This window comes from Ictalurus punctatus, chromosome 8 (genome assembly GCF_001660625.3).
Source record: "Ictalurus punctatus breed USDA103 chromosome 8, Coco_2.0, whole genome shotgun sequence".
Lineage (NCBI taxonomy): Eukaryota > Metazoa > Chordata > Actinopteri > Siluriformes > Ictaluridae > Ictalurus > Ictalurus punctatus.
In genome coordinates, this window is record NC_030423.2 from 27,313,178 (window position 1) to 27,340,856 (window position 27,679).

General features: G+C 36.8%; 3 protein-coding genes and 1 long non-coding RNA gene across 5 annotated transcripts; all 4 read left to right on the top strand.

Moving 5' to 3' along the window:
* Positions 1–78: 78 nt before the first annotated feature.
* On the top strand, positions 79–1,153 carry LOC128633479 (uncharacterized). The gene is made up of 3 exons (XR_008396886.1): positions 79–193; positions 406–455; positions 666–1,153. It is a non-coding gene; the product is annotated as an uncharacterized LOC128633479 (long non-coding RNA).
* A 4,373-nt stretch (positions 1,154–5,526) lies between these two features.
* On the top strand, positions 5,527–10,599 carry LOC108268734 (uncharacterized). Its single transcript, XM_017473867.3, has 6 exons — positions 5,527–5,848; positions 5,970–6,308; positions 8,369–8,734; positions 8,841–8,942; positions 9,178–9,221; positions 9,313–10,599. Exons 1-6 carry the CDS (start codon positions 5,791–5,793, stop codon positions 9,442–9,444), a joined length of 1,041 nt encoding a protein of 346 aa, XP_017329356.1. The 5' UTR covers positions 5,527–5,790; the 3' UTR covers positions 9,445–10,599.
* Positions 10,600–10,818: 219 nt separating this feature from the next.
* Positions 10,819–15,257, top strand: LOC108268720 (uncharacterized). Its single transcript, XM_053682383.1, has 6 exons — positions 10,819–10,865; positions 11,416–11,843; positions 12,895–13,230; positions 13,310–13,423; positions 14,398–14,438; positions 14,550–15,257. Exons 1-6 carry the CDS (start codon positions 10,819–10,821, stop codon positions 14,679–14,681), a joined length of 1,098 nt encoding a protein of 365 aa, XP_053538358.1. The 3' UTR covers positions 14,682–15,257.
* A 1,315-nt stretch (positions 15,258–16,572) lies between these two features.
* LOC108268753 (uncharacterized) lies at positions 16,573–21,276 on the top strand. Of its 2 annotated transcripts, XM_017473899.3 has the most exons (6): positions 16,575–16,693; positions 17,184–17,534; positions 17,778–18,113; positions 18,592–18,708; positions 19,004–19,032; positions 19,262–21,276. In XM_017473899.3, exons 1-6 carry the CDS (start codon positions 16,651–16,653, stop codon positions 19,391–19,393), a joined length of 1,008 nt encoding a protein of 335 aa, XP_017329388.1. In that variant the 5' UTR covers positions 16,575–16,650; the 3' UTR covers positions 19,394–21,276. The 2 variants fall into 2 exon arrangements, with proteins under 2 accessions (XP_053538275.1, XP_017329388.1); XM_053682300.1 differs by lacking the exon at positions 17,184–17,534 and having other exon boundaries at positions 16,573–16,693.
* The last annotated feature ends 6,403 nt before the right edge of the window (positions 21,277–27,679 follow it).

A 27,679-nucleotide genomic window follows, 5' to 3' on the forward strand; every position in this document is an offset into this window, starting at 1 on the left:
GAATGAAAGAATTGTCAAAGCATCAAGCCTTTATTTCTTTATATTTTTATTTGAAATATCATGTTTATGTCTCCCAAAGCAACTTTTAATCCTGCATTGATCTGCCTGGGAACAGCATTGGTAATGTGTGGGGTTGTGATCTCTGTTCAAGCTGTTTTACTCTGTAAAAGGAAAAACTGTGTACAGTGCAAAGGTACGGGTTTCATAAGATTCATTTTCAATACACGTTTTGCATAAAAATGACCAGCAGTTAGACTCAGTTATTAGAATTATTAGATTGGGTTGTCCTAAAGTCGTTAATGTTGTAATACAATGTTAGCATTGGTAGATCTTTAGGCATTATCAGTCATGCTCTTCAGATAAGAAAATCTGTTCCATAATCTCTTATCATTTATTTTTCCCCAGAGAGATTTCAGCACAGTGCTGTGATAAACACTAAGAAGATGAACACTCAGGTACTTTTTCACTTTTTCACAAAAAAACGACCCAATTATAATATAATACACAAAAAACTTTGCTTTTTCATAGTTTTTTTAATCTTTATTAATGATTAAATAATTATATATGATATATATATATAATCATATATATATATGATATATGTGATATATATAATATGATATGATATGATATATGTGATATATATAATTTTTTAAATAATTTAGGACCGTGACTCTGTGGAGCTGAATTACGCTGCCTTACACTTTAATGAAAGGACAACTAAAAGAGTGAGAGAAAATCGAGGTCGCCCTCAACACAGTGTGTACGCTGAAGTGAAATGTTCCAGCGTTACTTAAAATACATTCATACAGTCTTTTATTTTATTCCGTCACTGAAATTGTTAAATAATTTAATGTACTTTAGTTTTTCTGCTCATGGATAAGGTTTGTGTAGTGGTCTGTGCTGAATCTAATTTTGATTTAAACACTTGGTGAACTCAAATCGCATTAGTTACTTGAGAAAACATGATTTAATTCTGTGTTCATGAAATGATGATTATCTCATGACTACTTCTACACATGTATATTTGTCTGTAATGTAGACTTTATGTGATGTGGAAAAGATCTGCTCGTCAGGAAACACCTGATTGAAAAGCTTTGATTTATTTTCAGTACCGAGTATCACAAATTATTCTTGGCCATTCACTTTGTTTTCCAGAACATAGTGTTACCTGTATTTAATGCATTTTTATTATACTTAAGTTATACATTCATCAATATTAAATGAAGAGTGCACGTTGTGTGTGCTGTTGTCTTCTTTCCTTCTGTAAGTGGAAGAAGTTTGTGGTTTGAGTGTGAGAAGATTGGTTAGAGGGTAAGAACAGTCCTCATTTAAACAACCTTGTTTCAAATCCTTTAACAGAGATGCCAACATTTAAGGTTTTGCAGTGGTATTTATGATTTTTAACCCCTTCTTATGGTGAAATAGGAGCCAGCTGAAAACTCCACCTATCAGTTTTTTCCAGCTAAAGCAGCAGTCAGACAAAACACCAATAGAATTCACAAAAAAGACAATTTTTTTATGGTACTAAAAATAAAAATTGTTAGTATTGGCAGACCTTATCCAGAGTGACTTACATTTATCTTATTCATACATCTGATCAATTGAGGTTAAGGGCCTTATTAAAAGGCCCAACAATGGCAGCTTGGCCAAGCTGGGATTTGAACTCATGACCTTCTGGGCAGTAGACCAACCCCTTAACCTAAAATTTGAGAGGTTTACCTTGACATAGCTATCATACAAAACCAGTTTACAGCTTCTGGTCAAGCTGCAGGTCTTCATCAGAAACCAGTGTGAATTCCATGCAGACCTGGAACAAATGAATGTTGGTGAAACCCAGAGGCATGATGTAATACTCGGAATTCCCTTACGGTGTGTTTTCTGAATGTCCTCTTCCCAGACTTACATCAAGTTCATCAAATGCAGGGGACAGCTATACATAGTACATAGTACAAGTTACATAGTAACTTCAGAATGATTTGTTCAGATTCATCCATTCATTATTATTAGTAAACTTTCAAAAATTTTACATGCTACAATCAATTCCTCTAATGACCCTCATATTTATTATTAAAAATATTATTGAACTTTACTCAGATTTCCTTCATCTCCATTTACACTCCCACCCATGAACCCACACTTCCTCTGCTGTTGCTTCGATATCCCTGAGCTTAGAAGGCAGCTACATGGCTAGTATTTGTCGTACAGTGGTGTATGGGGTGTTCATTGAGGGGTAGCCCCTCTGGTGGGGAGACACGTTGTGCTCCCTCAGGAGTAGTCTGTCCCCCTTTGGTCAACCTTTCGGAAGCCACCTGAGCGACTGAGCAGTCCTCTTTTAGGATAGCGATGCTCACCTCTGTAGACTGAGGAGGGGCTAGAAAAGGTGCCCTACAAAAAGTCTGCTTCACCAATCCTGACCAGCTCGGCCAGTGTGAATCCCACTTATGCGGTCGAAACCCGAAAAAAACCCAGTAACATTCCTCTTACTCTTGGAGCGTGGAACATACGCACTCTAATTGATCATAGAGATGCCGACAGACCTGAAAGGAGAACTGCCTTAATTGTGAAGGAGGTTGTTCGCTACAAGATCGATATAGCGGCCCTAATGAGACCCAAATGGCAGAGGAAGGACAGCTGACTGAAGTTGGATCAGGCTACACCTTCTTCTGGAGCGGGTGAAGAACAGATGAACGCCGCAATTCAGGAGTTGTTTTTTTCTGGGCAGACAAAGCTGGTAAAAAAGCTATCCAACGTACCCAGAGGTATCAGTGACCGACCGATGTTGAATTTACCCTTGTCTGGGAAAAGCAAGCCACACTCATTAGCGCTTACACACCAACAATGAAAAACCTAGAAGACATCAAGGACAAATTGTACCAAGACCTCGAAGAACTGATTGCTATAATACCAAAGTCAGACAAGTTGATCCTCTTAGACAATTTTAACGCCAGAGTTGGCACTGATCGTGTGGCGTGGAAAGGAGTGATCGGCAGACATGGCATCAGTAGCTGTAACAGCAATGGACAGCAGCTCTTGAGGATATGTGCAGCAAACGATCTCCTGATAACTAAAACCGTTTTCTGCCTGCCCAAACGCAACAGAACAACTTGGATGCACCCCCACTCAAAGCACTGGCATCAGATCGGCTACATAATAGTCCGCAGGAAAGACAGACAGGATGTCCATGTGACTAAGTCCATGTGTGGTACAGACTACTGGACGGACTACAGACTGCTTGTCTCAAAGATGAACCTCAGGATTTGGCTCCCCAGACGTCCACAAGGCATCATGGTCCCAAATATACAAATCTGGTGGACCTAAGTTAATTAAGAGGCTTACTGAGATGTTCTGCGAGATGTGGAAGCAGAAACGCATCCCCCAAGACTTCAAAGATGCGTCCATTATTCATCTATACAAGCGTAGGAACTCACCAATCTTGTGACAACCACAGAGGAATTTTGCTATGTGTTGCAGGAAAGGTCCTCATTAGAATACTTCTCAGCAGACTCACACAGCATCTTGACTAGGGCCTGTTGCCGGAGGTCAGTGTGGCTTCAGGAAGGAACAAGGTACTGCCGCCAGACAACTACATGAAAAATGTCAAGAACAGAATGTCCAGTCTCTATACTCTGTTTGTGGATCAAACTAAGGCATTTGACTCTGTGAGCCATTAGGGCCTCTGGAAGATTATGGCCAAATTTGGATGCCCAGATACGTATAATGAAATGGTGAAGCAATTCCATGATGGCATGCTTGTCAGCATGGGTCCAAGATCTTGGCAATTACTCAGAGCCATTCACAGATACAAATGGTGTGAATCGAGGTTGGCTCCCAGCCTCTTCAGGCTTATGTTTTCTGCCGTGCTGATTGATGCCTTCACAGACAATAATGTCGGGATGGACTTGCACAACCGTTTTGATGGAAGGCTATTCAATCTGAGGAGGTTTCGAACCAAAACCAAGGTCCATTCCTGAGTTCCTATTTGCTGACGAATGCGCCCTCAACTCAGGAACGCAAGCAGGCATGCAACGCTGCATGAATCTATTCTCTGCAGCATGCATGAACTTTGGCCTCACAATCTCTGCCAAAAACAAATGAGCTTCTGTATCAGCCCACGCCTGGCTGTGACTACACTGAGCCACCCATCACTGTCAATGGCCAGAAGCTTAATAATGTTGACAGGTTTACATACCTTGGCAGCACCCTATCAAAGACAGCCAATATCGATGAGGAAGTGAACACTAGACTTGCCAGAGCCAGTGCAGCTTTTGGAAGGTTTCAATCTAGTGTTTGGAATTGAAGGGGCATCAAGACTGAGACCAAACTGAAAGTCTATTCAGCGGTTGTCCTGCCCACTCTCCTATATGATTGTGTGACCTGGACTGTCTACAGTCGCCATGTGAAAAAGCTGAACCACTTCCACCTGAATTGTCTGTGGAAACTGTTGAAGATAAGATGGCAGGACAAAGTCCCAGACACCGATGTCGTTCTACAGTCTAAGATGACAAGCATCCACACCATGCTTTGCAAAGCACAACTCAGGTGGGCTGGCCATGTTGTTCGCACGGCCGACGAATGATTACCAAAGATGATGTTTTATGGCGAACTACATCAAAGGCAAACGATCTCGTGGGGGTCAAAAGAAGAGATTCAAAGATACCCTCAAGGCCTCTCTCAAGAACTGTAACATAGATCCTGAAAACTGAGAAAGCATAGCCGGTGATCGCTTGGGGTGGCGCAGACGAGTTCATGATGGTGCAACAGCCTACGAGCAAAAGTGATTGTGTTATGTGGCAGAGAAACACCTTCTTCGCAAGTATCCGCTCTTCACCAGGTCGGCAGTCTGAACTTCTGTCCTCACTGCAACCGTCAATTCCGGGCTCAGATTGGACTAATCAGCCATCTCCGAATCCACTCCCACTTAAACTGATGATACTGTGTGGTCCTCATCGACTTTGATGGACAAACCAGAGAGAAAGAGAGTAGATTTGTCGTACAGAAGCAGGAAGATGCAAGGTCCTGATTGGTTAATCCTGCTTCTCATTATAGCAGCTGGTAGCCAATACAATTACATCACAATACAATGTGATGAAAAAAAACCCTAAAGAATGCGTTTGACATTTCAGGTGGTTAAATCTGGTAATACTGAGTTTATTGACCTTTTATGAACATCGTTAGGGAAAGAGTACTGAGCAAAACAATGTTAATTGACATGCGTATAATCAGAACCACTGTATGTGTTTTATTAACCAACTATGTATAAAATAAAATATTTAATGGGCGTTTAAAAACCCAACCCCCCCCCCCCCCCCACCAGAGTTAATACTTAACACTTCAAAAACAATAAAACGTGCTGTGTGACGGTACCTTACTGAGTCAGTTGTACAAATTAGTAAGCTATGACTTAACACTCAAGAATTAAACAGTGATTAAATATAAACTATAGACTTATTTTTGTCCAATGAACTACTCAGCTAATCATTTCTGTTTTAGTAACTTAAATAAAACCCTTTTTATTATGCTTCCCAAGTCGCACAAGTCAAATAATAGAAAATACAGAATAGATAAGTTCAATGTAAAATTATTAAACAACTATGTGAATGAATAAGTTTGTGCACTATTCACCACTGACTTCTGCTGGCCAAATTGAGCTACAAACACACATGTAGGTGGAATGGAAATTTTAAAGTGATCATGTGATTTGTAGTAGGCAATGAGATGAATGCCTCCAGTAGAAAGTTCTCAGTGGTTTGATTTCTAAATTCTTTCAAACACCTCGACCCACGTATCATGTCATTTATGAAGATGGCTCCACTCTGGATTCTTGTTTCATCTCTCAACATAATATGTAAGTTTTAAGTGTTTTTATTTATAGATTTAAAATGTTATATAGATACTGTATTCACCTGTCTACAATTTCATCCACGTTTCCTTTGTTGCATTGGCTCTGATTTGAAATTCTTTTCTAGTTCCAGCCCAAGCTGAGGATTTTACCCATCCATCGTTTGTCTCTGTGAAGCCTGGAGAACGTGTTACTCTAAACTGCACATTTCACGATAAATACAGTAAAGAACTTATAGTTTGGTACAAGCAGCAATTTGGAGATATGCCTCGGGAAGTGAGAAAAATGAGAGCGTATATAAACACCGAGCCTGGGATCAGCTCAGAATTTAAAGTAGAGGATATTATGAATGGCATTTCTTTAACAATTCTGCAAACAAAAAAAACTGATGAAGGATTGTATTTCTGTGGAATATATACCTGGGGAAAATTTACATTTTCCAATGGAACATTCATAGCTGTGACAGGTAAATCACTTACACATACACAGATACAATATACATTTATATACAGGCTGCATTTACAAATGTGATCCAGTATAGAGAGCCAGCCAGGAGGTTGATACATGAATTATGAGCTTTACCAAGTTTTCTCATCATCATTTAATGATTTGTAGGCTGCTATTGAAAGCATGGCTGTGGATAGGTTGCAGTGTACATGACATTTCTTTCACTAATGGTGCAAAAATTTAATTTAGTATCAAAATTGTGAAGCATCTTCAGTTAAAAATAATGGCGTAAAACATCTTTTATATTTTATATGTTTTATATTTGTTGTGATTTTCATTTTATATATATATATATATATATATATATATATATATATATATATATATGTATGTATATATATATATGTGTGTATATATATATATATATATATATATATATATATATATATATATATATATATATATATATATATATATACACACACACACACATACATATATACACACACACGCAATTATATGTAAATGATTAATTTTTTTAATTAAGCTGCAATGCCTTGTTTTCCTCAATTCATTATTAATTTATCTTAATTTATTTTAGGATTCTGTGACTGACATTTGCAACAAACTGTTGCACTTTTCTTTTGTGTTGCTTTTCCAAGCTATTACTGTAGCTTCTTTCAGTTGGTGTTTGTCGGGGCGTTTCTCCCTTCAGTCTCCTCTTTAGGAGGTGAAATGCATGCTCAATTGAGTTAATGTATATTGATTGACTTCGGCAGTCTAAAACCTTCCACTTTCCCCCCTGATGAAGTCTGTTGTTGTGTTGGCAATTCAAAATAGTTGTACTGGCTATGCCCAATGCTTGTGTGATGGCTCTGATAGATTTTCCCCATTTCTGTAGCTTCAAAATGGCTTGCTTTTCTCCCATAGACAGCTCTCTGATCTTCATGTTGTTTTATTGTTTTTAAGAAGAAATGCAGACAAAGCTTAGATCTCAAACCAAGAGTAGACATTCAGAACTATTCATTCTTTAAACAATCAATTTAACAGAGCACACCTGGGCAGCAAGAAACACCTATCTGTCACATGTTTCAATATTTTTGATCACTTAGAAAAAATGGGTGGGTTCAACAAAAGGTGCCATGTTCTATGTTTAAAACATCTAGATGTTAATAGGAGGAAAGGAAAGCTAAAATTCTGATCTGTCGTCACATATTAATCTTTTGATCGTATAAAACACAATAGAATTGGCCTTGCTGTTCCAATACTTTGGGATATTTTATATATATATATATATATATATATATATATATATATATATATATATATATATATATATATATATATATATGTGTGTGTGTGTGTGTGTGTGTGTGTACACTTTTATCGAAAGCCACTAACAAATAATAAAATACAAGCAAATTGATATCAAGCAGAGAACAATACAAGTAGTGCTACCATACAGGATCTATTAATTGAGTTCTAGAAGAAGCAAAGTGCACAGAGTAGAGCTGTAAGAGCCAGAGAAACTTAAAAAAAATATAAAAATTTAGGGGTTAGTTAAGTGCTCACAGAAGACGTGGGTCTTTAGCTGTTTTTTGAAAATAGTGACACATTCTGAGGTCCAGATTGAGTTTGGAAGATCATTCCACCACTGAGGAACAGTTATTTTGAAGATTCTTGAAAGGGACCTTGAGTCACACTGAGTAGGTACTACTAATCGTCGGTCGTTAACCGATTGAAGATTGCATGAGGGAACCTAAGCCTTCAGGAGAGTGTTGAGGTAGGGCGGTGCTGTTCCAGACAAGGTCTTGTATGTGAGCATCAAGGCCTTGAATTTGACCCGGGCGGCTACAGGAAGCCAGTGAATGGAGATGAAGAGGGGTGTGACATGGGTTCTTTTGGGCTGGTTGAAGATGAGGCGCGCTTCTGCATTCTGAATCATCTGAAGGAGTTTGATGGTGCTGGCTGGAAGGCCTGAGAGTAGTGTGCTGCAGTAGTCCAGTTCTTTTTTGAGTATAAAATTGTAATGAGTTAAAGACAATAAGATCTCCACATTTTATATATTACACTGAACAGGTGATGGAGATGTAAAAGTGTCAGTGTTCCAGAGCGGCGTGTCGGACTCGGTTCCTGCAGGAGAGTCAGTGACTCTGCAGTGCTCGGTTCTCTCTGAGAGCAGATCAGCAGAACTCCAAGTGCTCTGGTTCAGAGCTGCCCCACCACAACCCCGTCCTCAAATCATTTACACTCATCACAACAGCAGCCATCAGTGTGAGAGCGGCTCTTCTACACACACCTGTGTGTACAACTTCTCCAAGAACATCCTCAGCCTCAATGATACTGGAACTTACTACTGCGCTGTGGCCGTGTGTGGGAAGATCATTTTTGGGAACGGGACACGAGTACAACTGGATGCGAACAAATTCAATAAAGAGTGTTTCAGTAGGTATTTAATTATAGTTTGTATCTGTTTACTTGGCTTTAGTTGTAAATATTTAGAATATTACCATGATTCTTCAGTGTGCACTATTTATATATTTTTCTACAGAGGGATCTGATTCTGTAGTGATCTCCCTTGCTGTAGCGTTGGCAGTGTGTGTGGTGGTGATTTTTGCTCAAGTTATTTTCAGCTGTAAAAAACAAAACACGAGTAAGTCTTTATTGGTTTGTGGAGTAAAAATTAAAAAATTGATCTCTTTGTAATAAATTCACCTTAACACATACAGTATAAAATGATAAAACATAATCCCACTGATTAAATCAATTTGGGACAAACTCTTTAATTCTGTGGCTTTGTGCTGTGTATTAACTAATGTATAAAAATGAGTGCAAATGCAAGTACCTTAGCACAGATCCAATCATAAACGCTATTCTTTCTTCTACAGAAAAACTACCACAAGGTGCTCTGAAAGTGAAAACACACAATCAGGTAGCTAATCAGGAACTGTGTATACACATAGCTGCAAAAATGTATGCTAATTGTCTTATTTGTGATCAATTCCTCATATCCGTTCCTGCAGGCCCGTGATGCCGTGGAGATGAATTATGCTGCCCTAAATTTCAGTGAGAGGAAAACTAACAGCGGAAGAGCCAAAAAAAGACAACCTCAAGATACTGTTTATTCTGAAGTGATACACACTCCTGTTACTTAGATTACTGTTAGCACTCTCATTATAATTGTCTGCTCAATCAATCTTTTTACATTGATTTGGCTTAAACATTGTCATATACACTCTATTCTCTCAAGTGGTGAGAAAGCATAATCCTGAGCTTCACATGTTACAGGCCTGACTTGCTTGAAAGTTTTGAAGAAAACATTGAGTAGCAATTATAAACGAGAAAACTAATCATTATGAATGATGCTGCTATAATAGAATAATGATGACTGAAGGTAATTTTTAAACATATGTACAGTTATAAAGTCAAACAAGTGGTGTGGTCTGTTTAATTATGAGAGTGTATAACACTCTTGTTTTTACTATGCAACATCTGATAAATCTCAGATTATATAAACTTTGGTCAAGCTGTAGCTTTCCATAAGCATGTTGTAATAGTTCAATGTAGAGGTTATAAAGCATGTGCTAGAGTCTCCGTGTCATGGTGTAGTTGCATATGACATCATTTTAGAGATGTTATTCATGGAAGTATCAAAAGACAAACCAGAGGGGTTGCAGCAATCTTTTATTACACATAATGGCTAATAATGTGAAATTTTATTGTTGTTTCTATTAATTTATGCTTAATCTAAACTTAATCGTGAATGTCTAAAGAGCTGTATATAAAGTGTGAACAAAAAGGAGCCTAAAACAGAGCCTTGTGGGACACCATACGGCAGGTTTTCTGGTTCTGAAGAATTTCCATTTATGCTAACAAACTGGTGATTGTCTATTAAGTAATATCTAAACCAGGCACTGGTTTAAACTAGATTAGACTGCTTTAGACTGGCACTGGATTTACTGCCCTGTCTAAACTGAACATTTTCATATTTTATGAAACATATTTCATTTTGAATTCCAGGTCTTTAAGGTCAAAGTAATCAGTAAGGCACATTAATGACGTGACAATGATTAACGAATGAACTATACATATCTGAGAATGGCTACAAGTCACGAGAAGAATCTCAATCAATTCAGATAGATATGGAGTTAATGCTGGCTAGCTAACAGCAGTAAGCATTAGCTTGATACGTTGTTCAAAAATCATTGCGATAATGTTAACGTACCTTCTTAGCATATTAGCAATGATAAAATGTATATTATAGTAGTTGTGCTACTCAATCAATATTAACATGAAAGTCAATGTTTTGTCCAAAGGGGTGGATAATAATAATAATAATAATAATAATAATAATAATAATAATAATAATAATAATAATAATAATAATGACTGGCCTAAAACACCCATTATCGTCATTTTAAAAGGAGGGAAACAGTGTGATGTGTTTACGTAGCCATTTCAATTTAATAATGTACTGAATGAAATAATGGCATGCCTTGTGGTATTAACCTACTCATGGATATAGGATGATGGCTAAAACGTTGATCAGATCTGCTCAGGAGCAAGGTTATCCACTGTAAATAAGATTAGTTTGCGTGTATATATATATATATATATATATATATATATATATATATATATATATATATATATATATAGAGAGAGAGAGAGAGAGAGAGAGAGAGAGAGAGAGAACAATTTCTAATTCTACGTCATATAAAATATATATTTTACTTTTAGTATACACCCTCTCTTTAAGCTTTCCATACTAGCTGTATTTTAATCCCATCTCAGTCATATTTGATTTGTCATAAGGTTGCAAATGTAACGCTCATACTCTGAAATCAAAACAATTCTAAAATGGATTTCTATTTTGTACTGACTTCTGGTGGACAAACTGTGTTACAAACCTCTGAACATGAGGGCGGGATGGAAATTTAAAGTGAACTCATGATCTGTAGCAGCCAATGAGGTGAATGACTTCAACACAATATACTTGTGCTTTTGTCGGAGAGCTCACTTCAAGCATCATGTTGTCTATTAAGATGTCTCCAGCCTTGATTCTTCTTTTATCTCTCTACAGGATATGTAAGTTTCACAAACTTTTGTTAAAAAAACAAAACAAAACAAGCAAACAAAAAAAACAACCTCATAGAGTTGTTATCTTCTCATGTCTCATTACATCTAGCTTCAACTTATTTTCTAGCTCCAGCCCAAGCGGTGAATTTTTACAAACCATCACTTGTCTCTGTGAAGTCTGGAGAACGTGTTACTCTTAACTGCACATTTCTGGACAGCAGCAGATCAGATCATATTGTTTGGTACAGACAAAGAACTGGGGAGATTCCTCAGAAACTCTGGAAAAGGCTTTCACACCTGGATGCAAAAATTTCACCTCAGTTCAACAGCTCAGGAGTGAAAGTGGAGAGAATTAATAATGGGATTTCTATGACGATACCACATGCAAAAAAAGATGACGAAGGACTTTACTTCTGTGGACTGTCTAACTGGGAGAATGTACATTTTTTCAATGGAACATTCTTGGCTGTAACAGGTAATTATCCAATCAAAGCTGTACAAAGATATGCACATAATTACAATAGGTTTATGCTGAAAAGTGATTTATTATTATTTTGCAACGAATAGCCGTTTCTTGAAGAACGCTAGGTCTGAGTTAATGACTATACACAGCAGATATGTATATTTACAGTATGTATTCCACAGCACTGTTGAATTCTTAATTCTGATTGGTCAGAAAGTATTGATTAATTTTCTATACAGACAATAGTTGCAGTTGTTTTATGTCAATGCTCTCATTTTAATACATAATAGTTTCTACATTAACAACTTACAAAATGGTATGGTGGACACTCCATGCAACCAGATGAATTTGTAAAAATGTGTATAACTACTTACATGGTATAGTTTTCTGTAAGGAGAAAATGTTATTTGACAATTTGTAACACTCAGAAATAAAGCTACACTGTAAAACCGGATAAGTTCATTTCACTCAAAAAATTTGAGGAAACTCATTACCTCAAAATTTTTAAGTTGATAAATCAATTTCTTTAAGCCAAATACACTTAAATATAACAAAATTTTCACTCAAACTTGTTATATTTAAGTGTATTTGGCTTAAAGAAATTGATTTATCAACTTAAAAATTTTGAGGTCATGAGTTTCCTCAAATTTTTTGAGTTAAATGAACTTATCCGGTTTTACAGTGAATATCTAAGTGTTTTAATAAAGGAAAATCTTCAGGTGACATGACGAGCTCCTTTTTTTGTTCATTAATTCGGAGAGATAAAAACTGTTTATAGCTGCAATAATGCAAGTGATAACGGGAATTATTTCCTTCAACAACATTAAAGATATCTATAAGTGGATAAAAAGCATGAAATTTAATAAACCATTTTTTTTATCATTGGCAAATTGCTGTGTTATACAAGGAATAAACACTGGAAGACATGCTGTTGTAGAAAAAGAATCAACTTAAGCGTCATAACAGTAACCCTGCTATAACACCACCCATCGTTGAATACTTTCCTATAAAAGCACATTCTCAAGTGTTTTCATCCTTACACTGTCCATATCACACTGAACAGGTGATGGAGATGTAAAAGTGTCAGTGTTCCAGAGCGGCGTGTCGGACTCGGTTCCTGCAGGAGCGTCAGTGACTCTGCAGTGTTCGGTTCTCTCTGAGAGCAGATCAGCAGAACTCCAAGTGCTCTGGTTCAGAGCTGCTCCACCACAATCCCATCCTCAAATCATTTACACTCATCACAACAGCAGCCATCAGTGTGAGAGCGGCTCTTCTACACACACCTGTGTGTACAACTTCTCCAAGAACATCCTCAGCCTCAATGATACTGGAACTTACTACTGCGCTGTGGCCATGTGTGGGAAGATCATTTTTGGGAACGGGACACGAGTACAGTTGGGTAAGAACACATTCACTCACTAATGTTAGGTTTTACCCTCTCATTGGTCTTACTAAATTATATTCTTGTCCCATGACAGAGTCAGTAGATCCAGTACTGATCTGCCTTGCCGTAGCTTTGGGAGTGTGTGTGGTTGTGATCTTTGTTCAAGTCGTGTTCAACTACAAAAGGAGAAACTCTAAACTATGCAGTGGTAAGTCTACAATTAAGGATGGAGTTAATTTGATAATATACACAATTATTAAACAGTAATATGTATTATTTCATCTGGCTATATCTATACACTTTTTTTTTTATTAAATAAAGGAAGACTTTTACCTGAGGCATTACCTTAAATAATAAAACATACATTTCACATACATTATTTCCACATGATTGATTTTCATATTTGTAATGTAAAATACATTTCACCATGTTAATCAGACCTTGACAATAAAAACAAATTGACTACATTTGAAAAGCTACTGTAGATGTGACAAATGTGTGAAACTGACTGACACACGTGTCTAAAAACCACTTGTGGATTATTCACATGTAAAGTTTATATCTTTTACAGTTACATTTATATAACACTTTTCTAGGCACTCGAAGTGCTTTACATTATTTGGAGGGGATCTCCTCAACCACCACTAGTGTGTAGCATCCACCTGGATGATGTGACGGCAGCCATAGTGCTCCAGAACTCGCACCACACACCAGCTACTGTATTAGTGGAGAGGAGAGAGTGATGTAGCTAAATTAGAGATGGGGATTATTAGGGGGCCATGATAGAGAAGGACCAAATCGGAATTTCTCCAGGACACCGTGGTTATACCCCTAATCTTTTACCATAAGTGTCCCGGGATTTTTAATGACCACAGAGAGTCAGGACCTCGGTTTAACGTCTCATCCGAAAGACGGTGCTGTTTTTACAGTATCGTGTCCCCGTCACTATACTGGGGCATTAAGCCCACACAGACCCCAGGGTGATCGCCCCCTGCTGGCCTCACTAATACCACATCCAGCAGAAACCTAAGTTTTCCCCAGTAGGTCTACCTTCCAGGTACTGGCTAGGCTCAATCCTGCTTAGCTTTAGTTGGAAACCAGGCAAGAACTTCAGGGAAATACGACTCTAGCATGCGAGCGGCCATATAATATTTCTGTTCATCTATTTTCTTTTCTCTACAGTAAGACTTCAAGATTTTGTCATAGAAAATATTCCCAATAAGGTAACTAATCTTAAATCTTATATAGTGTACATAGGCTACTGTTACTATTTAAAAGCTACTGAATTACTGAACCACTGTTTTACTGAAACTTTATGCTCTGTGCTCCTACAGAGTGATGATGCAGCGGATCTCAATTATGCTGCCTTACATTTCAATCAGAGAAAAACAAAAAGGCCGAGAAAGAAGAAAGCTCAACCTCAAGATTGTGTGTATTCTGAAGTGATAAAGTCATCAGCTACATAGATCATATATTTAAGATCTCAGCTCATATCTTCTCAGATGTTTTCTGTTTGATACTTTTCTCAGAGGTAAAGTGTATCATGGATGAGTGTGGTCAATATTTTCATGTTGATTTAGCAGGAAATGTTCAAAGCAAATTACTGAAAGTTGCCCGATTACTTTCTGGGAAATGCTGCTTCTCTCAGAGAGTGATGTGATGTTAGAGATTAAGTGTAAGTAATAAAGTGTTGGCTATGGGTGAGGAGTAAAAAAAAATGTATTAACAATAATCATACAATAAAATGAACATCCTGCAAGTTAAAACTTTCATCTTTTGCACAACCATGCTGGTTTCACGGCTATCTCAGAAAACTAACATCAGAAATGATCTAAAATTTGATTTTTTCTTCTCTGTAGTTTGGTCCTGAATGATTGCTTGTCTCTCATGCTGTTTCATGAATACTAGTATAACGGCAAATCATTCATTGTTGGTAAAGCCCCTGTAAACCTTTCATGTTGTGTTATCTGCTTTGTGGCTGTAAGTAGAAGCGTCCTATGGTTTGAGGCTGAGGGCAGATGGAGATCCTTCTGAAGTATGAGAATGGAGAGGTTGAGATGAAAGCCTCTACCATCTCACACACAGATGTACCCTTTACACAGAAACTATTAAAATTGTTTGGTCTCATATGTTTGTCATATGATTGTTTGGTAACAAATGCTGGCATGTCAGGCTCGTATGCTGAGTCACAGCATTCAACATGGTGCAGCTAGCTAGCTAAAACACATAGCTTTGAACCTGCAATGTAAAAAAGACAACAAGATAAAAGGAGTAGACAATATTTAAAAATTAAAGTAAAAAAATTGTTGGTATTATTCAAGTATTCCAATCATCACAATGCCTTCTAAGGTTGAAGAAAATCATGTTGTACATAATCTGTATTTCTATATACATATACTAGATTCTACTACTTACAGCTCTTATCCATAAAGACCAAGATTTTCCAAACACTAATTGGTTATCTTCACAATTCTGGGATTTTAGGCTACATGCAGCAGCAAAAACACAACAATGGCTGAGTCTATGAATAATAGTTCATGCAACTCATTCAGTGTGTTAAATTTCAGTCATCTTGTTTTTTTTTAATCCTGAAAAGTTGATGGTATCTGAGAGGTCAAGAGCTCAGAGGGCAGATATTCATTCTAAGGAATTTTTTTTGTTCACTTTAGCACTATGGTCTATGACTAAGCGTTCATAAACTGATCTAAAGAAGCTAATCGAACAGACTGACAAAGTAAACTAATCACTGCGAGTGTTGGTTCAGCGAACCGTCCAAGCTAACACAACCATCTAATATTCGCAAATAGATTATATTATCAGTGATGTAATTTAACTCACTGCTTCATCTATGCGCTGTTTTATCATTCTTTATCATTACAGTTTGGCAAATTGGAACATATTTTCATATAAATAAATAAATAAATGTCATTGAGGATGAAAGCAAAAGGTTTACGTGTAAATTCACGCAAAAAAAAAAATAATCTGTAACAGGACTTGTGATAATCTACATATTCATCACCATATTCTACTAAATGAACGAACACATTAGACTATCGAATGAACATGTTGGCCTGATTAACTTCCAGTTCATCTCTCACAGCAATAACAATGTTTATAAAATGTTCAAAATTTTCCAAATTCATAATCAAAATTCAGTATGAACAGATTAAGTAAAATTACAATCTGTAAAATTAATGGTGTGTGTAAACCTAAATTCTACACCTCTAAGGTAAACATCCATCTGGGTTGTTTTTTTTTTCTTCCTGTTTGTACCTCTGACTTCTGGTGGTTAAAGGTTACACAGCGTGTCAGTGGAAATTTTACATGAAGCTGTGACGTGACAGCCAGTGAGGATAAAAGGAGTTTGAGCTAAAGGTGTTTAGTGCCTTTGGCATTAGAACATTTGAACGTTCGTTGGCTGTTTTAGTCGTGAGCATGGCTCTAGTCTGGATTCTCATTTTCGCGCTCTACAAAACGTGTAAGTAATATATACACACACAAGTTTCATACACGCATTTAATCTGACATTTCTTTTCATTGTTACACATTTGTTTCCTTTTTTAGTAATTAATTAATTATTAAGGCTGTAATTAAGGTATATTAAGGTTGTAATTAACACCTGGTTGCTTTATTGTTTTTTTATTTTTCTTGTTGTAACATCTTAACATTTTATTCACTGATTTGTGCTTTGATTATTTAAAATTAAATTACTCATATATATATATATATATATATATATATATATATATATATATATATATATATATATATATATATATATATATATATATATATACACACACACACACACACACACACACATATATATAATCTAATCGTATATGCATAATATTCTTTGTTTTTTAAATTTCTTTAAACAGATTTTGACTCAAAATCAAGCATGCTTACAAGAATATTCTTCATTTACTTCTTATATAATTACTTTAGATTGAACTCTTTTTTTATAGATTCATCACAATCTGTGGATTTTGATGAAACGGTCTCACTTGTCTCTGCTGATCTCGGTCACGCTGTGAGTCTTCAGTGCACACTTGGAGAAAAGTCCAGAAATAATCTTATACTTTGGTATCAGCAAAAACTAGGAGGGATTCCTCAGGCGATCGGGATGATCGGAATGTTGATGGCTAAAATAATTTTACCACCATTCAAAAAGACTGTGTTTCAACTAGGCATAACTGAAAATAACATTTCTCTGAATATTCTACATGTTACTAAAGATGATGAAGCGATGTACTTCTGTGGAATGGCTCGAGTGAATGTTATTGAGTTTTCTAGTGGAATATTTTTATCTGTAAGAGGTAAAACCTACTTTATCAATATACTCTGATTTTTTTTTATTTTTTATTTCTATGAAATTTACCTCATTGTTTTAAAAATATTGTTATAATATATTGTTACTTTATACGCATTACATTTTCTAATATTAATCAATACAGCAATGTTCATGAACCGACTGTATTTATAGTTGTAGTTAACTAGTCCCAGAATATTATAAATCTTCTGCATTAGCAAATTTAAAGTGCTTCTATTATTATGAACAGATAAAGCACATCTGGACGTCTCAGTGTTCCAGAGCGGCGTGTCGGACTCGGTTCCTGCAGGAGCGTCAGTGACTCTGCAGTGTTCGGTTCTCTCTGAGAGCAGATCAGCAGAACTCCAAGTGCTCTGGTTCAGAGCTGCTCCACCACAATCCCATCCTCAAATCATTTACACTCATCACAACAGCAGCCATCAGTGTGAGAGCGGCTCTTCTACACACACCTGTGTGTACAACTTCTCCAAGAACATCCTCAGCCTCAGTGATACTGGAACTTACTACTGCGCTGTGGCCGTGTGTGGGAAGATCATTTTTGGGAATGGGACACGAGTACAGTTGGGTAAGTTACACCTGCTGAAGGGAATCTTAAGGGACTTTCACATATCATATCATGTCAAATATGACCAAACATGTCATATTCCACAGATTTTTCTCTGTTCTGCTTTACAACTGTCCATGTTATAAATTAGCTTTAAACAATAGACTTTAAATGCTTTAAATGATAAAACAGTTATTAAAATGGGGAGATATGACATAATCTGCATTTAATTATACAGTATTTATAGTTTTCTCCGATCAACATTTCTACAGAAATATAATTTTTATTCAGACATTGTCTAATAGTAAAGCTATATTTATTTAATTCTGTTTAACTGTGTCTTAAATTGAAGATCAATATAAATATTTCTAAATGAGATACTTTTCTACATTTACTTGATTTCTTTTATAAATGAAAATGTCTTAGATTAACGGATAATTCATACATGCGTGTACCTTTTTTTTTCTTTCTTTTTTTTTTTTTTTTAATCATCACACAGAAAAGTCTGCGAATCCTTTCCTGATCATTCTGTCGACATCTCTGGGAGTGTGTGGGATTCTTATCACTGCTCAAGCCATTTTCATTTGTAAAAGGACACATTATAAATACCACAGTGGTAAGTATTTATATGTTCATTAAGGTTGTATAAAATGTTTCAAATTTGGCAAAAAATTTTTTAAAGCAAATATTAATAAAAAAATTTCCAAATCTAAAATATTAGATGCGCGTCTTGAAAATATTTAGGAAAATTCAAAGACTCTACTTATATTCCTCATTCAACAGCACTGTGTATACAATACATGTTTAAAAAGAAAGACAATAAAACTTTACAGTTTAGTGATTTAACCTGTATAACCGAACAATAATGAATTGTAATCAATGTGTTTTGCTTTTTTTTGCACTTCGTGAAGGTCCTGAGAAAGAAAACGCAACTGATCAGGTACATCTGACATCTTACACTGTACATATGCACTGGACACTCAGTCATGCTGCTATAGGAAAATAATCAATGATGGGGTGGTGTGATGAAGCAGAGTTACTGTTACCAGCCTAAAGGAGTTGATTGTTTTCCTTTAACATGTTCTAACGTGTTTTCCAACTACTGTACAGAATGTGCCGATTTCTTACGTATTAACAAAGTGGAAAATCTTTCACGTTCATTCCCACAGAGCTGTAATGTGGAGTTGAATTACGCTGCTTTGCATTTCAATAAGAAGAAAGCCAAAAGCGGGAGGAGGAAGAGCAAACAACCTCAAGACACTGTGTACTCTGAAGTGAGACGTTTCACGGTCACTGACTGAGGGGGTGTTTACATGACGATGTGCTAAAAATGTAAAAGTTTTTCCCTTTGCGTCTTTAAAAAAAAAAAAGTTTCACGTACTGACGACAACGTTCACCTGGATCCACGAAAACAACTAAAAACGCTGTATTATGCATGCCAGGCCAGTAGTTGGCGATGCCACTTTGTAAAGAAACACTATGCACCTGCACACATAAGCATTCACGTCAACGTGAACGGCATATTGATCCCGGCAAGGGTGCGCTATAAACAAATACAAGTAAACAGGGAAAGCTGTGGTTTTTCTGGATAAAAATACATAATACGTTTAGATTTCTCAAACGATTTCAATGGTTTATGATCTAAGTGGAGAAGAACAAAGGTTCTGTCTCCAGTTACTTACAATCTCGATAGTTAGACTTTGAAAATGATTCATTGTCATAAGGAATTGTGAAAACTCACGCTTGTCAAGCATAGATTCGGCTTATTTTTCCTGGTTAATAAATGCTGAGACGTCCCTAATGTAATGTAATGTGCATGAAATGCGCGTAAAGTTTTTTTTTCATTGTGGAAATGGATTTTTCTGTCTTCAACCCCATCTTTAATCTTATCTTGTGCTCCAGGTCAGAATTCTGTTAACAAAGCTCGTTAATTTTTAAATACTGAGAAAAAAAAATCTAAATATTGCATCTTTAAGTACTAATAATTAACCATCATTGTACCAAAATGGAACAAAATCGGCAGTCAGTCTGCTTTCTATATGTTTATTAGCAATAAAAGGATACAGAGTTACTCCAAAACAGACAATTATAAAGAGAATGATAAGATTTTTAAGTACCCGGAGGAAACCCTGGCAGCACAGGGAGAACTTGCATGCTCCGCACACACAGGGCCACGGTGGGAATTGAACCCCTGACCCTGGAGGTTTGAGGCAAACATGCTAATGCACATCGCTTTCCATTCTCACAGTATGGATGTTGTTACAGGTGTGACCCCAGATGGTGATGTGGTAGGGTTTATCGAGACAGATGTCTTTCTGAATGATAATTACGGTCACGTAGCTCGTTGTTCAGGGATGGTTCTTGATGTCCCACTGCCGCTCCCATGCTAAAATTGTGTGAATGTCACTTTACGTGGTATTATACACATATTCCTATGACTAAGATACATTATCCCTTTGATAATTCTTCCTTTTTGGGGAATAAGTTTATCCTAACACAGTTCAGGGTGGAATCTGCTGAGGGGAAGTCTGTAATTTCTTACAGTATCATTTTTAAAAACTTGCACTTTGAAACCCGCTTTCAAAAGTTTGCGTTTTCAGGCCCCCAAACGCCGTTGTCATGTAAACGAACAGCCAAACTGCATGAAAAGTTTTCCGCTTTTAGTTGAGAATATTGTCATGTAATTGGCCCCTGACTCAGTTCTCTAGTAACTGCTAATTCCTCGATTTTTAAAATTTGCTGGAAGTATGTGGAAGATCTTATGCATGTGCCATAGAGCTATGGTAACATCTCTCCTGAAGGTTCGGGATGGAGTAGATATTTAGATATCTGGGTCTTTGGCAGTACAATGACACTAAACCTGCCAGTATCATGACTGACATTTATGAGAGACACAACTCTAATCCTGTCTGGACAACAGATAATGTGATGTTGAGGTGGAAAGAATCTGTATATAATCTGACCTACAGTGGGATTATCACACAGCTGTAAGAGTTAAACAAAAAAAGCAAACCCATCAAAAAACACCCTACCAATGTACATTACCTGAAGTGTCTGATATATTAATTCATCCAACCAAACCAGGGAAACCTGGAAGTACAACAATTTACAGATACAAAGAATCACCAAAATCTCATAAGAATTTTAAATGCAGAGTTATATACCGATTTTATTTGATCTTTTATGTGTGTTTTGACTTGAAAATGTTCTCTTTTAATATTTTTGAATGTCTTTAATAAATGTCTTTAAAAAAAACAACAACATTAGTTTCACTGATAATGACGTGGAGTTCAGTTCTATAATCTAATATTTGTTCTGGTATTTCCACTGGGTTTGCAGTAAATCTATACACTTTTCTTCTGAAAATTTAAGAGCCAGCGATTGGTGATGAACTATAGAAAAGCTAAATAATTATGATGCGTTTTGCAGTCTCACAGCTCTAGGAATCCTGGTTCAATCCTGAGCTTCGGTTACTGTCTGTGTGGAGTTTAACCGGTCCTCCCCGTGTCCGTGTGGTGTTCCTCTCGGTTCCTCCCACCTCCCAAAGACATGTAAATACAGAACTTGGCATTATATACTGATATACTACTTTTCATTAGCCACTTTAAATTGTCCCTAGGTGTGAATGAGTGTGTAAATGTGTGCACATGTGCAAACGTACATGGTGCTCTGCGATAGCCTGGCATCCCATCTGGGATGTATTCCCACCTGCATGCCCAGTGTTCCCAGGATAGACCCTGGATCCACTGACCAAAAAAAGCACTTACTGAAGACGAATGAAGTTAGAAAGGAACATGAAGGGGCATGATGGCGAAAAAAAGAAGTCCAGGAAGTGCTTTAAACATGCGTACAGAAGTAAAAGCTGTGGCCCGGCAGTTTAGCTTATAGTACCATGTGTTCCGGATCATTACTGTTTCATATTACAGTGTTATTTTACTTCACACAGGAGAACACACTCATCTGATGAACCACGTTTCCTTTTTTCAGCTTTGGTTTTCCTTTTGTAGAATCGCAAAGCTGCATAATTGAGAGTTTCTACCTCAGATTTCTTGGGGGGAAAAGAAAAAAAAAATGTATTATGCTTTAACTGATATTACACAGCAAAGCTGACCAGACTGACTACAGATGTGACCTTTAAGAATGCACATAATTTCACGTGGTTTCACGCGATTCGTCACGTGTGATCACGCGGTATCCTGCAGGTATGGTTCAAAGAATTTAAATTAATTTATTGTGCTTCACACAATAACCACCAGGCGGCGCATGGAACATACTGTAGCTGAATACAGTACAATAAAAAAATGGAATGTGTGGTCGAATGGTTCACATAAAAACATTACGTTTCTCATCACAACTAATTTAAACAAGTTTCTAATGACAAGATTTAAGTATATATAAAAAAAATTCTACGAAGCATTAAAAGTGTTAAAAGCTTTAATGTGTGCATAAGAGTAGAGTTATTACTTCAAAATGACAAAACAAACGGAAAAAAATCCAGAATTTGATAATAAAATTAGACACATATATACTACATTGTTTATGCACAGCAATGAACAATATTTGCACATAGATCGCAGTGAAGTATTTCTCATAATGTTTCTTTCCCCAAAATGCAAAACTACTGAACAAAATATCTAAAATACATTTGGCATCTGGTTTAAGTTCATAAGATTTTAGTAAGTTTTAAGTAAATAAATTGGGTGTTGAATAAAATGACAAATGTGTCGTCACTGCAACTGCATCATTCACAACAAGGTTTTATAATATAAAGGCAGATCTACAGCTTATACATATATCACATAAATATTATACATTTAACTACGATTTCCAAAAAAAAATCTCAAAACTGAAACTTTTAAATAAACCTTACACATTATGTTACATAATGAGTCTTTAATGGACACATATACAGTAGAGCACAGTGAAATTGTTTTCTTTGCTTACCCCAGCCTGTCAGGAAGCTGGGGTCAGAGTGCAGAATCAGCCATGATACAGTGCCCCTGGAGCAGAGAGGGTTAAGGGCCTTGCTCAAGGGCCCAACAGTGGCAGCTTGGCAGTTCTGGGGCTTGAACCCCTGACCTTCTGATCAATAACCCAGAGCCTTAACCGCTACACTTCCCCTATGTGTTTACGGTTCTATAATAAATACGGCAAAATCAGTTAAGATAACTGTTAAATATTTCTTGTTGTAAATAAAATGTGATATTCACTGTACGTTTAAAGAGGATAGAGAGAAGAGAGCATCACTCCAAGCCGAAGTTTGCCACACTGGAGTAAAGAATTTCTTTATTCTCGGTCTCGGTGGTCTTTCTTTTTGTTTTTTCTCTTGAGAAATTCACCGCAGCGTACTGCACATCTTCTCCAACCTTGATCTGGAATGAAACACATCCAATTATTTATTTACCAACTGAATGATACTTGTGTCTTTTGTCATTTACAAAATATCTTCACATAATCTCAAAAGGGATGAACGATTTTTGCATTGTATTATAGATACGCAGTCATTGTACATTTACATTTACTCATTTATCAGACGCTTTTATCCAAAGCAACTTACAAGTGAAGAAATACGAGCAAAGCACAATACTACCATGCTACCGTAAAAGATCTTGAGTGCTAGAGGAGGAACGTGCACAGAGTAGAGGTTTAAGAGCCAGCGTTAAGTGCAGATTTTTTTTTTTAACTGGGGGTGGGGGGTAGTTAAGTGCTCACGGAAGAGGTCAGTTTTTAGAAGCTTTTTGAAGATAGCGACAGATTCTGCTGTCTAGATTGAAGTTGAATTTCATTCCACCACTGAAGGAGAGTCAGTGCAAAGGTTCTGGAAAGGGACCTCAGGCCTCACTGTGTAGGGACTATACCAGGCGTCGGTCCTTAACTGATCGCAGGTTGTGAGAGGTAACAAATACCTCAAGGAGAGTGTTGAGGTAGAGCGGTGCTGTTCCAGACAAGGTCTTGTACGTGAGCATCAAGGCCTTGAATTTGATACGGGCAGATACAGGAAGCCAGTGGAGGGAGATGAAGAGGGCTGTGACATGAGTTCATTTGGGCTGGTTGAAGACGAGGCGTGCTGCTGCATTTTGAATCATCTGAAGGGGTTTGATGGAGCTGGCTGCAATGCCTGAGAGTAGAGAGTTGCAGTAGTCCAGTTTTGCGAGCACGAGAGCCTGGACTAGTAGCTGTGTGGCATGCTCAGTTAGATACGGTCTGATTTTCTTGATGTTATACAGAAAGAACCTACAGGAATGTGTAGTTATTGAAGTGAGAGCTGCAAGATCACAAGATCATTTCAAGTGGTCATCGAAAATCACGCCAAGGTTTCTGGCTGTCCTGGTTGGCTTGAACATGTTTGAGCCTAGCTGTACTGTGAACAATATTATTTAAACACTTTTAATAATAATAATAATAATAATAATAATAATAATAATAATAACTTACATTTATATATAACTTTTTTAGACACTCAAAGCACTTTACATACTATGGGGGGCGGGGGGTCCTCCTCAACCGCTGCCAGAGTGTAGCATCCATGTGGATCATGCGACGGCAGCCATAGTGCGCCAGAACATACACCACACACCAGCTATTAGTGGAGAGGAGGGAGTTAAGTAGCCAATTCAGAGATGGGGATTATTAGGGGGCCATGATAGAGAAGGGTCAATGGGGGAATTTCGAGGTTATACCCCTACCCGTTTACGAGAAGTGTCCTGGATTTTTAACGACCACAGAAAGTCAGGACCTCAGTTTAACGTCTCATCCGAAAGACGGTGCTGTTTTTACAGCATAGTGTCCACTTCACTATACTGGGGCATTAGACCACACAGACCACAATAATAATAATTATAATGCTGTAATTTCGTGTAATAGCACAGCCTCTTGTGCGTTATTCCTTACTTAATCAACACCTCCTGATCAGAATCTAGAATTTAACAGAGCTGTTACAACAACCAAACAAACCAAACAAATAAAACACAGTGGGCCTGGATAGCATCTAGAGCAGAATTATTCTTTTACAGTCACTGGACTCACTCTTGAATGAGCACACTCTTACTGATAAACATGGCCTACTTTTGGTGTTGACAAGTTCGTCAAACCGAGAGACCGTCAGAAATAAATGAGAACTGACGTCCTAACCTGCTCTTCTGTTTCTCCATCCTGCTGTGTGGTTTGGCGAGTGTCACGACAAGTCGAGAAATCTGGATCAAATATAGAAACAAAATGGAGGTGGAGTAAGAGCTCAGACAGAAAATAACATGCAGAAGGTGTTCATTTTCTATGAGGAATCAAAAATACAAAAAAAACAAAAAAAACAAAACAGATGTGCACATCTAACACACCCTAAATTGGGTTCAGGTGCAGGATAATAAATAACAATATGGAAAAAAGAAGCGTGGTGTCCGCACTATGAATTTACAGCTCCAAACAACTTCTTATTGAAAGCGCAACGTTTCGACCGTCAGGTCTTCATCGGGTAGTATAAAGTATAAATCCAAAAACACTCCCTTTGTAACAGTTTCCTCTCATAATCACCTCCTCTTAACGATTTTTTTACCTTCTCTGTACCTATATATTACAAAACACTGACCTTATGACCAGCTTGTCTGAAATGTGACGCTATAGGGCTGCGTATACAGTAGATCAGGTCCTGAGATGTTCTTTAATGCGTGTACGCAATGATCTAGACATTTTTCCAACATATGCGTGATCGATAGATCACATGAGTAGAGGAACAGGTAATAGTACCACGCATCAAAATCTTACAACCAGTGTATCTTACAATCCAGTCGGGATGTCTAGTTTAACTGCACGAGAAGGAAATTCAGATTTAACAAGCAAGTCTCGGAGATTGTTTTGACGTTTAAAAAATAATCTGGGACCTTCTTTAAAAATTCCTGATAATTTAGGATCAGGATAAATTATATACCAATGCCTATTTAATACTTTAAGGAACGCCGCACCTAATGCTGAATACTTAACAGTGCAAATAGGAGCGCTGAAAAGTTGCTTTTTATTCACAATAGCTCGTAAAGACTGTATCTGAGGTATATCATCAAATTTCTTTAGCATTTTCGATCCAATCTTTACAGTAACCCCGATTCAAGAATCTTTTAGTTTAATCAGTAGATTGTCGAGAGTAGGATTCATCTGCGCTGCAAATTGTACGCACTCGCTTAAACTTACTAACAGGCAAACTCTTAATCGAAGATCTCGGATGGAAACTATCGCCTCTTAAAACAGTATTGCGATCCACTGGTTTGCGATACAAATCGGTATGAAGCTTCCTATCACAAGCATATACTATAACATCAACAAAGCTAATGATCATAAAATATCATCAATGTACCATTTATAAAGTAAAATCTTGGGGGGGGGGGTTAATCCAATAAACATGCCATGCTAGATTTCACATCAATCGATCTTTGTTTTAAAAAAATATTCTAAAGCCAGTAAACCAATCAGCATGAGGGATGTTCGTGTATAGACTCTGAACATCAAAAGTAGCGAGAAGGACATCATCAATAGGTAAGTCAACACCATATAATAATTCAATAAAATCCATAGAATCTCTTTCATAAGATGGCAAAGTAGACACAAATGGTTTAATAATAATAATAATAATAATAAAAAAATCCACATAGGAAGAAATATTCCCAGTGAGACTGCCAACACCACTCACTATGAGTCGACCCTTCAAAGGAGTATTAAGGCCTTTATGAACTTTATGCAACGTCTACACAATAGCTGGAAAATCTACTTTAAAATTCGTACTCATTTGAACTAAATTCCCCGTTTTCAAAATGTAACAGTAACTTAGAATGAATACACGTTTTGAGTTTTAGTAGTATGAGCAGGTAAGCATTCATAAAAGACATGATCCTCCAGTTGTTTAAGAATGTCGCACAACCACAGTACCATCTTTACTATAAGATCAAGTAAAAGCACCCCTCTCCATTTTTGACAAATTATTGTAGACTTTATATTGTCTCTGGTTCTTAAGTATTTTATATTTATTTATTTATTTATTTTTACATCAAATTCCACAAATCTACAATAAGTGTCTAAGGACGAATTTCTATTACTCGATGGGATAAAAGTCGACTTATTTTTAAATGGAAAATGAGCAACAGAAATAAAGAAAAAAAAACAGTTAAAGAATAACACTACACTGTGTGGTAGTGGGTAAACATCAGTAGATGGAATCGATCGTTCATTTGTAGCAAAGAACTCAGAGTCGAAGGGCTCTTTGATAAGAGCAGCAATGCAAGGTTCATAAAGTAACCTACTTGAAAAATTCATTATCTATATATTCTCTCTCTCTCTCTCTCTCTCTCTCTCTCTCTCTCTCTAGATAATCTATATCTATCTATCTATACACACACACACATAAATTTATAATTTATTACAGCTTACGAGTAAGAGAGTGTGATATTTAATATCATAGTCTTGCAGCGTTTACCCTTATGTGGATTGTTATGTTTATTGTATTACTTTTTTTGTGTGTGTCACATGATTTGAATTAATTATAACATGTTTTAAGGTAATTAAGGTGATTACTCGTTTCTATAAAGAGTTGTATTTTATTCCACACG

Excerpts from the sequence above, each read along its gene's own strand:
- LOC108268734 (XM_017473867.3), top strand. The coding sequence starts at position 5,791 with ATGTCATTTATGAAGATGGCTCCACTCTGGATTCTTGTTTCATCTCTC. Across the intron at positions 5,849-5,969 it reads TTCATCTCTCAACATAATAT|TTCCAGCCCAAGCTGAGGAT; the intron begins GTAAGTTTTAAG and ends ATTCTTTTCTAG. Across the intron at positions 8,735-8,840 it reads ATTCAATAAAGAGTGTTTCA|AGGGATCTGATTCTGTAGTG; the intron begins GTAGGTATTTAA and ends ATTTTTCTACAG.
- LOC108268753 (XM_017473899.3), top strand. The coding sequence starts at position 16,651 with ATGGCTCTAGTCTGGATTCTCATTTTCGCGCTCTACAAAACGT. Across the intron at positions 16,694-17,183 it reads TTTCGCGCTCTACAAAACGT|ATTCATCACAATCTGTGGAT; the intron begins GTAAGTAATATA and ends CTTTTTTTATAG. Across the intron at positions 19,033-19,261 it reads AAGAAAACGCAACTGATCAG|AGCTGTAATGTGGAGTTGAA; the intron begins GTACATCTGACA and ends TCATTCCCACAG.
- LOC108268720 (XM_053682383.1), top strand. The coding sequence starts at position 10,819 with ATGGCTAAAACGTTGATCAGATCTGCTCAGGAGCAAGGTTATCCACT. Across the intron at positions 10,866-11,415 it reads CAGGAGCAAGGTTATCCACT|ACAAGCAAACAAAAAAAACA; the intron begins GTAAATAAGATT and ends AAACAAAACAAA. Across the intron at positions 13,424-14,397 it reads AAACTCTAAACTATGCAGTG|TAAGACTTCAAGATTTTGTC; the intron begins GTAAGTCTACAA and ends TTTTCTCTACAG.